General features: G+C 40.4%; 1 protein-coding gene across 1 annotated transcript in view; it reads right to left on the bottom strand.

Annotated features, from left to right (window-relative positions):
- DGKQ (diacylglycerol kinase theta) overlaps positions 1-12,137 on the bottom strand; it is a 115,071-nt gene that overhangs the window by 48,750 nt on the left and 54,184 nt on the right. The window contains exon 7 of the mRNA XM_072155398.1: positions 9,544-9,612. Coding sequence (XP_072011499.1) covers positions 9,544-9,612 — 69 coding nt within the window. The remainder of the gene's footprint in view (positions 1-9,543; positions 9,613-12,137) is intronic.

Below are 12,137 nucleotides of genomic sequence, written 5' to 3' on the forward strand. Positions count from 1 at the left end.
TTAGGGGTTGCTGTTCCACAAAAAGATACAAATCTTTTCCATATTTTGGAATAAATTGCAAACATTATCGGTTTACGATTTGCCTTAAGTGTAGAGATCACACTGTCTGACAAGCCTCTTGACCTCAACAGTCCCCATTCAGGATCCAAGCCGAAAGTCTCAAGCTCTGCGGGTCTGGATGGCATATCGGTCCTTGATGAAGAAGGTCCTTCCGACATGGAAGTAACATTGGTTCTGCTATTGCTAAACATTTTAGTGTTGCAAACCAATTCTTCTTGGGCCAAAAGGGGACTATTACAATCCCTTTTGCTCTGTCCGTGATGATTTTTTGTATCATCTTGGGGATTAAAGGCATTGGAGGAGAGGCATACATTAAGGGTGCGTCCCATCTGTGGTTGAACGCATCCTTCTGACAGATCCCTTTGTAGCGAGAAGAAAAGACCTGTTTTGGTGTTCTCTCTGGTAGCAAAGAAGTCTAACACTGGAACTCCCCATCTTTGTGTTATCTGGCCATAAACTTCTTGGTTTAGAGACCATTCATGATGATCTATCAACCTCCGACTCAGGAAGTCTGCTATTCCATTCTGACTCCCTTTTAAATGTATAGCTGTTAGGGATAAGAGATTGTTCTCTGCCTAGGTGAAAATTTTCCTTGATAGATGCAGTAGGTCTTGACTCCTGGTGCCCCTTTGATGGCGGATATAAGCTACTGTCGTCACATTGTCTGAGTAGATTTTGATATGAGAGTTTTCCAGCTACTGAGAAGCCCCCTTCAGTACTTCCCAGACCGCCTTCAATTCTCTATAGTTTGAAGACAGCTTCTGAGTCGTCAATGGCCATTGCCCTTGAAGGTATCTCCCTTCCAGATATGCTCCCCATCCTGACAGGCTTGCATCTGTCTGAATGACCTTTACTGGCCAAGTAAACCAGTGAACTCCCTTTTTTAGATGTTCTTCTTCTGTCCACCATACTAGGGATGACTTTATGGATGGAGGTAGCTGGATCTTTTGATCCAGGTGTAAGGGATCCTTGTCCCAAGAAGACAGAATCCAACTTTGAAAGGTCCTCGTATGACTCTGGCACCACTGGAATGCACCTATGCAGGCGGTTAGATGCCCCAACACTTTCATTGCCTCTCTTATTTGGCAATACTGACATTGTAGGAATAATAATATTTTTTGAATCATGAGGCTCCTTTTTTCCTCTGGTAGGAAAGACATCTGGAGACTTGAGTTCAGTTGTGTACCTAGAAAGACAGTCACTCTGTTGGGAGTCAGATTGGATTTCTCCCAGTTGATGATCCATCCCAGTTGTTGTGGGGTTGAAATAGTCAAATTCCTGTGTAAGATCAATTCTTCTTCTGTGGCCCCAATTATTAACAGGTCGTCTAGATATGGAATGATCTTGACATTTTTCATTCTCAAATGGGTTATTATCTCTATTACAATTTTTGACAAGGTCCTTGGGGCCGATGAGACCCCGAATGGTAAAGCCCTGTATTGGAACCTGAATATTTCGTTTGTTGGAGAGGGAATCACGAACCTGAGGTATTTTTGGGATTACAGGCAAATGGGTACATGGTAATAGGCATCTTTCAGATCTATGGTACATAGGAATGCATGACGAGGGATGAGATTTGTGGCTGAACTGATCTTTTCCAATTTGAATTTCCTGTAGAGGATGAACCTGTTTAGTGACTTTAGGTTGAAGATAAGTCGGAAGGAGCCATTGGGTTTTTTTTTTATCAGAAATAGAGGGCAGTAATGTCCGGTCAATGCTGCATTCCTTGGTACCGGCACCACAACCCCCATTTCTTTCAGTTTCATGAACTCCTGCCATAACTGAAGAGAAAGGGACCGATTTTGCAGATTCGTCACTACAAATTTCTTGGGGGGGAAGAGCTGTTAGCTCCAACTTGTAGCCATTCTCCAAGAGATTCAGAACCCAGGCATTTGATGTTATTTGTGCCCACTGTTGGTAGAATCCTAGGCGTCTTCCCCCCACTCTGGCGTCATTGCTTCCTAAACGGTTGAGTTGTATTACTGGAGCGGAGGAGAAATCCTCTTCCTTATCCTCCCTTGGAATAGCTCCATCTTCCTTGTGTGCCTTTTCCTTTATAAGGAAATTTCCTTTCTCTTGGGTCACGAAAGGGTTGTTTCTTTGGGATAGCCTTTGTTTCTGGAAATCCTTTTTTCCCGTCTGCGGCCTTTTCTAGAATATCATCTAGTTCCGGTCCGAAAACGTATTCTCCCTGGAATGGAATACCACATCATTTGGATTTTGAACGAAAGTCCCCACTCCGTTGTCTCAGCCACAACGTACGTCTGGTTGAATTTGAAAGGGCGCCTTCTTTCGCGCTAAACCTTACTCCTTCTGCTGACGCGTCGGCTATAAACGCTGTTGCAGATTTTAAGGTTGGTATCGTATCTAAGAGGACATCTCTTGGGGTTCCACTCCTAATGTGGTTTTCCAATTCCGACAACCAGAAGAACATTGTACGGGCTACTGATATTGTTGCTATATTGGCTTTAAGGTTCAACATACTAGATTCCCAGGTTTTCTTCAATAGGCTGTATGCTTTCTTATCTAACGGATCCTTCAACTGTATTGCATCTTCAAACGGGAGGTCCGTCTTCTTTGCAATCTTTGTTACCTGTATGTCTACCTTAGGCGGGTTATCGCATAGGCGAGAATCCTGTTCATCAAATATTAATCTGTTTTTGAATTCTGGAGATACCGAGATCCTATTTTCTGGTTCCCTCCATTCTTCTAAGATTAGCTGTTTTAGGGTTTCGTTAACAGGAAATACCCTCCTTTTCGATTTTAGAATGCCAAAAAGCTCATCCTGTACCGACTTAGATTCTTCAATGTCCTCAATTTTAAGCGTATCTCGTACAGCTTTTAGAAGAGCGTCCAAATCGTCAGACATAAACATATATTTTGACTCCATTTTGGATGCTGAGGAAGAGGGAGGTGGTTCCATTTCAAATAGATCCATATTTGATGTGGAAGCTTGTTCTACCTCAGATTCCGAATCTGATAAAGATTCTACCTCTGGGTCTCTTGCAAGGTGGCTGTAATTGTGGGATTAAAGCAGAAATGGATGAAGACACTGACGTCTGAATTTCACTCTTTATGAATCCCCTAATTTCATCCATAAATGATGTTCTTTCTTCTCGCATTAACCCGTCAATACATTCTTTACAGATAGTTTTTTTGTAATTTTGTGGTAGTTTATTGTAACACATATTGCATCTTTTAGAAGATGCTTTCTTCCTCTCCATCTCTTTAGTTTTTTCCTTTTCCTTAGGATCCTGCCAAAGAGATGGAGATCAGGAATTTACAGAAACTCTCGGTGAGGAGGATAATCCCCCCCGTCCCCCCAGATACTCCCGAAACCACAAAGGAGTTATAGGCGGGGGTTCTTGTAGTGTTACATCCATAATCAGGGATTCCATGCCTTAGATAAATATAAATCATAACATGTACTACAAGAAGACAAATCCTGACCTTATACAGAATTTTGCAGTAATAAGCCGCACCTGCATGACAGAATAAGGCATTTAGACATTGTACAGCAACATTAAAGGCATAGACCTGAACAAGGTACCTTACACCCACTGGTTTAGGAGTGTCCCGACTGAGTCACCGCTGATGCAATCCTTTAGACCCCAGAGCAGAGTGCAGCTCGATTAGCGCTGGCGTCACGAGTAAATCCTGTAGACCTCAGATCAGCGTGCGCCATTTTTTAAATTTTGGCGCCCCACGCCAGTTTTCAAAAGGCCCGATACGTCACTTCCGGTGCGACGCGGCCCACCGGAAGTAGTCACTAAGCTCCCGACACGTGGCCGGGAGCACCAAGATGTCGGTGCCGGGTGTCTTTGGCTTCCCGGAGCCGCAGGCAGAGCCGGCTGGAGACTTCGTGGGACCAGGAAGAGGAGGCACGCCGCTGATCGCGATCCCAGTCTCCTCGGATAAAGGTAAGAACCCGTCTCCTTAAAGCAGACTCCCCCATACAGTCCCACATGGGGAAGACCGGAGGAGTACTCTCCACTCCCTGCCCATGTAGAGACAGGAAGCCACTGGTATGTGGATGCAGGGAAGGGGGGGGGGAGTGTTTTAACCTCTCCGCTTCCTGTCCCTGCAGGGTCATCCTCCATGTGGGGCCGTCATGGGGGACGCTAGGGGAAAAACAAGGTTCCAGGGGACCTCTCTGGTTTCTGTGTACATTGCCGCACACTACAGGACCTCTGTAACTGAGAGATTGGAATAGGAGAACGCTGGTATAAAAGTTATCCACATACATGTGATAACCCTTCTCCAGCAGTGGGTGCACAGATTGGTCAATCGGAGCTCTCTTGTTGATGGCATGATGCCACCAGACATGCCTGCTTCAACTTATGATTGCTGCTGTCCTTAGACTTCCGTCATAAGTAAAATTGTTGCTAATGACTGGTCTGCATTAACAGCAGGGTGTCAGCTGCAATATGTAGCTGAAAATCGTTCTTTGTGGCGCCGGCTCCGTACGTGAGCCAGCTTACCACGCACCGTAATAGTATGGCGCACTCCAGCAAGTACCTTACTGCGCGTGGCGGGAAGGAATTAAAAGGAAACCTGCCATCAGAAAGGTACCTATTAAAGTAGATTAAATGGTAGGCTCCCAGCGACCTTGTAAAGCCCAATCTATCTTTAGCTAATCCTAGAATACTTTCTACACTAAGCCGCAGTTTACCCATCTAATTTCTAGTAGAGGCTACTGGGGAGTGGAGTAGCCTCTCCAAGCAGTGGGAGCAAAGGCTACTTCATGCCTCTGCAATCCCTCTCATATGCTCGTCCCCGGCATGCTACTACCGTGCTTCTGCGTACCTCTAAATGTAGTCTACAGTCTACAAGTCCTCAGAGACACAAGAGTAATGATTAGCTAATGACTTGTGTATTTAGTCTTGTAAATTAAGAAGATAGGATTATCGGAATGACTATGAAATTTCCTGAATAGAAAGATTAGTTTGATGGTCTAAATAAAAAGAAATCAGGCGGTTACCCCCTTATCCAGTATGTGGCCTGCACAGTGACGCATCAACATGATTAATATTTAGCACATAGACAGACAGTAGAAACTTGCTAGCTGAAGCTTCTGCATTTCTCATGAGCACTTAGCAACTATTAAAAATTTATCTAAGAGGCTAGGCTTCACTTGGACACTAGAAATATAAAAAAAAAAAAAAATAGCTAGAACCTGAAGAGGTAAATTATGCTAAATCAAAGTGCATGAAAATGCTTTGATAACTCAAGAAAAATGCAAACCGAGCCCAGAAAGAAGAGATCAGGAGGAAAAGGGAATTATTTGGTATATTATTGTCTTGATAATTATTTTTTCAGATATTTTTTGATAGGGAAAAAAAATAAAGAAATACCTTTTCTGAAAGAGAGAAACATTGTGGAAGTCATCTATAGATCAGTCAGTTATACGTAATGTCCGAGTATTTTCTCTACTGCTATAAATAGAAACCATTTCTTGCAAGAACATTAACTATGCTCAAAAGGATTTCCGGACACAAACAAAGGAGGTGGAGTGTTCTAGGAAACAAATCCAAGGTCTACTACACATCTTAGTCAGATTCTTTCCTGTGCCTGGCCATTTCTAAATTACAGTTTCCTTCCACTTTTTATGTACATTTATAGGCACGAGCCGATTACTATTGTAACTTGGGTTTGTTTTAAGGCATTACAGTTTGGTTTCATTGGAAAAGTAGGAAATACTTTTAGTCTTATGTGAGAAAAGAGCTGGCAAAGACTTTGCAAAATAATACGCGTCACAGGATTCAACTAAAAGGATAGTCCCCTGGTTCCAGCCTCAGTTAGCACGCGGCCGTAATGTGCTTGGTGATACTTAGTATGGAGGAACATGAAACATTTAAACCCTTCTCGCTGATGGACATTTTCATTTTTGCATTTCCATTTTTTGCTTTGCTCCACAACTTTAAATACTTCAACATATAGCTCTGTACATGGAAAAATAAAGGGATTTGTCCATGAAAGAAAATTCTCAAATTTCAATCCCCTACTAATGTTTACACAATAAAGATAATTTTAACCCCTTACTTACAATTTTACTTCGTTTTATTGCTGTTTTAGCTCCTATTACTCAGTGATGGTCAGTGTAAAATTCCAGAGTATGGACTCTGGACTCTAAACAGACACTTCATTATCCATCTAGTTCTAAGTGCTGACAATATGGTTAGATTATCAGGATACAGGTTTATATACACTTTCTTTTACCTTCTGAACAGTGTACTACTATCTGACACACAGAAAGAGAGATGATACAGATCAGAGATGATGAGATCCACATTACACACAATGACACAGTCAGCTCTGCTAAATCTCTGCTCTATCACACTATCAGATCTGATGTGCATCCCTCCCCCTCCCCAGATAAAGAACTTATCTGCCTGAAGCTTGTAGCTTCAGGAAGGGAGTGTGTGTGAGCTTGTCCTGGAATGCAGAGAGGAGGGACTACCCCTGCCGAGAGCAGAGAAGAGCGCAGCTCCAGTGTGAGACTAGATGCCTGCCGACCTAAAGTCTGAAAATACATGGTCGGAAACTAGGGTCGGAAATAGTGTACACCAGAACTGTGTCAAGTTTTGACCTTGTTCACACAACCTCAGGTTCTCTAATAAGTGATAAAAGCCACAGAGTAGAGCTCGGAAGAAATTAGACCAAGACAACGTATGGTATAATATCTAAATCTCTGCAAGGCTAGGCAGATGTGAGGGTTTTATTCACGTCACAAAGGATTTTACAGAAACCCTGAGTGGGCTGGACCTGGCATGGTAAGTTAAAGATAAGAGGTTAAAATTATTTATGTGAAATGCTGTATTTTTGTTAACGGTGAATTAGAGAATGTGATTGTTGTTATGCTGAGTATATTTGAGAAACTTGTCTTCATGGGAATACCCCTATGCCATGCACTGGGAAGCGGGACAAACTTCCAAATGAGGTGAAATGTACGAAAAAAAAATTTTGTGCCAGTCTCTTGTGGGCTCTGTATTTACAGCTTTTAATGTATCCTCCAAATGAAATCTCCCTTTAATTTATTTGGGTTACTATGATCATTGGGATACCAAACTTATATAGGTGTATAAGGTTCAACTAGATTTAAAAATGTATGGTGTCAATGTATGGATTTAAAAATGGTGTCAATTTGTTTGGATGGGGGGCGAGCTGACGTTTTTATTGCTACCATTTTGGGGGCTATTTTCCATTACAGAACAACAGTTTTTAAAGTTTGATAGCTCGAGACTTTTGGGATATGTTGATAACCTGCATGTTTATGATTTTTATTTTTACATCAGTTCTAGGAAAAGGGAGGTATTTTAACCTTATTTTAACCCATATACCAGGCAGTCCCCGGGTTACGTACAAGATAGGGTCTGGAGGTTTGTTCTTAAGTTGAATTTGTATGCAAGTCGAAACTGTATATTTTATAATTGTAGACCCAGACAAAAAAAATTTTGGCCCCAGTGACATTTGGAGTTTAAACATTTTTTGCTGTAATGGGACCAAGGATTATCAATAAAGCTTTATTATAGACACTTTACAGCTGATCATTGCAGCCTGGGACTATAGTAAAGCATTCAGAAAGCTCCACCAGAGGTCAGAGGGGTCTGTCTGTAACTATGGGTTGTCTGTAAGTCGAGTGTCCTTAAGTAGGGGACCGCCTGTACTGCAATACTACTATGGATCTGCTGAAAATCTGTTACAAATTACAAGCCCTAGAGTCACGTACAGACCAAAGGCTGTCATAGCACCAGATAGTTGCTATCTGATGACGCCAAGGAATTTAACAGATTAACACCAGCAATTGCACAACACAGAGACAACCGATATGTCTTAAGACGACTCAGCCCGTGAGCCCTCTTTAAAGGTCCTTAACGACACTGCGAGATACCAAGATGTCACTTGAAAAAAGTGGTTGTTGTCCGAGTACTGCAATGTATTGTATGAGGGATCAAGGTATCCTCAATATAAGTCTCGTTTAAGTCTCAGTTAAAAAAACGTTTACGTTTTTTAAAAAAAATAATACATACAGGCAGTCCCCGGGTTACATACAAGATAGGGTCTGTGGGTTTGTTCTTAAGTTGAATTTGTATGTAAGTCGGAACTGTATATTTTAGCATTGTAATCCCAGCCAGAATTTTTTGGGTCTCTGTGACAATTGGATTTTAAAAATGTTGTGTTGTCATAAGAATCAGGATTAACCTTTGCTAACCATTACAGCTGATCATTGTAGCCTAGGACTAAAGCACAATAAATTACCAATATCCAGAGGTCCGTTTGTAACTAGGGGTCGTATGAAAGTCGAGTGTTCTTAAGTAGGGGACCGCCTGTACTAAAAAAAAAAAAAAACCACCACACACAAATATCACCCTTTTTCCTACATATAATTATATTTTGTGCTAAAAAAAATTATAAAATAACTCCAACCCACACACACAAAGTTGTTACTGTCATGTCCATAGCGACCATGGCCAAGCAGATATTACATTATTATACCCATATTGATAGGGGTATAAAAAATAAAAAACTAATTACAAATTTTAATTTTAGTGCTTCTATCTCCCAAGAATATGTAATAGAAAGCTATTAAAGTCAGATTTGGCCTATAAGAGTAACAATCTAACCATTACCTTTCCCCACATTAAATAAACCCTAGTTATCTTTTTTTGATTAAGAAATAAAAACATTATAGTTCTCAGAAAATGGCGACACACCAAAATGTGGTTCCCTTAAAAAAAAAGTGTTTTATTTCCTAATGTAGTAAAATATAAGAAAACATGTTTGGTGTCTCCTTAATCGTACTCACCTACAGAATAGTTTTATCATGTTTATTATACTCTACAGTGAACTGTAAGAAGTTTAATAATAAAAAAAAAAAGCAGCAAAAATGAAGGAAAGAGTTTGAATTGTTATGCTATTTTTATTATAAAAATTAACCAGTTGGAAAATACAAATCTTACCGCAAAGGGAAAAAGTAAAAAAAAGTCCTGGGTCTTGAAGGCCACTTTAGGCAGTATGCTCAAAGGACATCTACCACCAGGATCCAGTAATGTAAACCAAGCACACTTAAATACTGGTGTGTGCCCCCTCTGGCAAGATCTTCTTTTAGGTTCTGATGTCCTGGTTTTTACAAGACAGGGCTTTTTAGATCATGTAAATGAGCCTGAGGGGCTCAGAGTTTGTAGGTGTTAATGGAGCCTGAAGCCCCTCAGGCTCATGTGCATAATTTTGAAAGCCTTTTTCTCTTAATAACAAGTGCAAAGGAAACTGAAAGAAGTGCAAAGGGGGTACACACCAGTATGTACATGTGCTTGGTTTACAATCCTTGATCCTGGTGGTCCTGTTAGTGTTTTATTTAAAAATATTTAGTTCTATGTTACAGTGCTGTTAAAACCTTAAAGAACCATCATTACTAAAATAAATCAATACTTATTCTAGCAAACAAGGACAAATATTATGGTAACACAATTAAGTAATACATACTTGAATCTGCAGACGTAGGAGTTTCTTTTATTGATTCTTGTGTTGTTCCATCTGTTTCATTGTCGTCATCTATCAAAATAAGCATAAACATTTCAATGTTCTCTATAAAAGCTACAAAAGCTACTGTTTACAACCTGTGCAATACTGAAAACCAAAATATTTATAAATTTATCTCATATAATCAAGATTAGAATTACAAGCAATGAATGAAAGTGTAAGTTTGGTTTAGTGTCCAAAATCGCCATTACAAGGCCCTAATTTATACTTCTCTAATTCCGGTGGTCCCTGCGCCTGGAAGCGAAGTTGGCATATTATAACTCTACTTCACTGTCCATGTGCCATGGGTACAGCACTTTCACAATGAGGCCAGAGTTCACTGCTCCGGCTAACAGGCCCTGTTTAAGGCAGTTGTACGCGTACAAGTTTGCCATTTTGGGAGTTATTTTTAGTGCTACACGGAGCTATTTGTAGTATCTACTTGGTGTGTGCAGATGACAACTCTTGATGTTGAATTGTAAGGCATTGTAGTGGTCCTCAGACCAGGATCCCATGTTATATTTCTTAAGGTACATCTTTCTACTTTTGCTTATTTGTGGAATAGCTTTTATTAGATTATTCAATGCAGATGAAAAAAAAAGAGCTTGCATGTGCCTGTGGAGGTGAAAATGGGATAACAGAAATGAAAATAAGCCACCACACAGCTTTGTACGTGGAAATTTTTTTAAAAAAGTTAAATTTTTGAAGGTGGGGAGTGAAAAATGAGAACGCAAAAACCAAAAAGGGCCTTGGCGGGAAGGCGTTAGATGTCTCAGATGTCATGAAGAAAAAAACAAAGTAAAAATTGTTCTTGAATGTAAAGCAGTTCTAAAGAGATCATAATTTAATTATAACTATGCGGTGCAACTGCATCAATACAGAGTTATAAAAATTAATAAATTTAGCCAGGGGTGCTCAAGATACATCGACGCAGGCTTAGTGGTTAGCACTACGGCCTTGGAGCGCTGGGGACCTGGGTTCAAGTCCCAGATTAACATCTGCAAAGAGTTTGTATGCTCTCTCTGTGTTTGCCTAGGTTTCCTCCCACACTCCAAAATATACTGGCAGGTTGATTAGATTGTGAGCCCCATTCGGGACAGGGACTGATTTGGCAAGCTCTGTGTAGCGCTATGTAATCTGTGTGCACTATATAAATAAAGGAATTATTATTAAACAAAGCACTTCGTATATAAATTTATATATACAGTGACGGCGGAACCAGCCGGGACTACTAGTGCAACGGTGGAGTGAATAAATTAAAATAAGAGGTGCTCCAGTGATGTAGCTGATGCACCCCAGGCTAATTTTTAGAACTCTTTATTGCTGCAATCATGGCGTATAGGGTTATAATAAAAGGAGGAACTTCTTAGTAGAACACATCTACCATCAGTAATACTGATGGTAGATCTCCTTTAAAGAAGAGCAGAACAGAACTGCAAATGTTGACCAGGCACCAATATCCCTCGGTCACTAAAGACCAAAAAATGACCCCCACCAAATGTGCCCTCCCATAATCCTCTCCCCAGCCAATTTTTTAAAAAATTTATGTGTGGTAAATTAATATAAACCGATCCGACCTCTTACTAAAGAAGAGGTGGGATTCTTGTATCTTGTGTCTGGGCGGTATGTGTGGTAGAAGGACCGAGGAGAATTTGTGATAACATGCTATAGACAGTCAGGCCTTGAGAAATTTTGTAACGGGAGAGAATTGATCACTTCTTTGACCTCTTTACTAATTGTAATATTTTTTTACAATACATTCATTTTGGGTGGAAAATTAAACATTTGCAATGAATTAAATGAAAAAAGGCTCCACAAAGTTTGATACCCAATTTATCCCCTAGGCGGTCCCCTACTTAAGGACACCCGACTTACAGACAACCCATAGTTACAGACGGACCCCTCTGCCCACTGTGACCTCTGGTGAAGCTCTCTGGATGTTACTATAGTCCCAGACTGCAATGATCAGCTGTAAGATGTCTGTAATGAAGCTTTATTGATAATTCTTGGTCCAATTACACCAAAAATTTTGAAACTCCAATTGTCACTGGGGCAAAAGAAAAAAATTGTCTAGAACTTCCATTATAAAATATACAGTTTCGACTTACATACAAATTCAACTTAAGAACAAACCTCCAGACCCTATCTTGTATGTAACCCGGGGACTGCCTGTACACTGATACCCCATATGTGTGGTATTCTGCTGTATGGGCGCACGGCCGGGCATAGAAGGGAAGGAGGTGCCATCCAGAGCAGATTTGTATTGTCAAATTGTACAGGCTATAATTTTTTTTCTTTTTTTTATGTGGACCTACAGGGGCTTATTTTTTTGCCACATGAGATGCACTTTTCTGGTACATAATTTTGGGGCATCTATAACTAATAGGTGAGATTTTATTAACTCTTTGTTGTTGGAGGAAATTAAAATTGTGGGGGTTGTGGGGGCCGCTTAATAAAATCGTATATTATTTTTATTCTATGGGTCGCCACGATTACAAAAAGACCTCTTTATATATATTTTCCCCCTTTTTTTTTACTGAATAAAAACTACATTTGGA

This window comes from Engystomops pustulosus, chromosome 1 (genome assembly GCF_040894005.1).
Source record: "Engystomops pustulosus chromosome 1, aEngPut4.maternal, whole genome shotgun sequence".
Classification (NCBI taxonomy): Eukaryota; Metazoa; Chordata; class Amphibia; order Anura; family Leptodactylidae; genus Engystomops; species Engystomops pustulosus.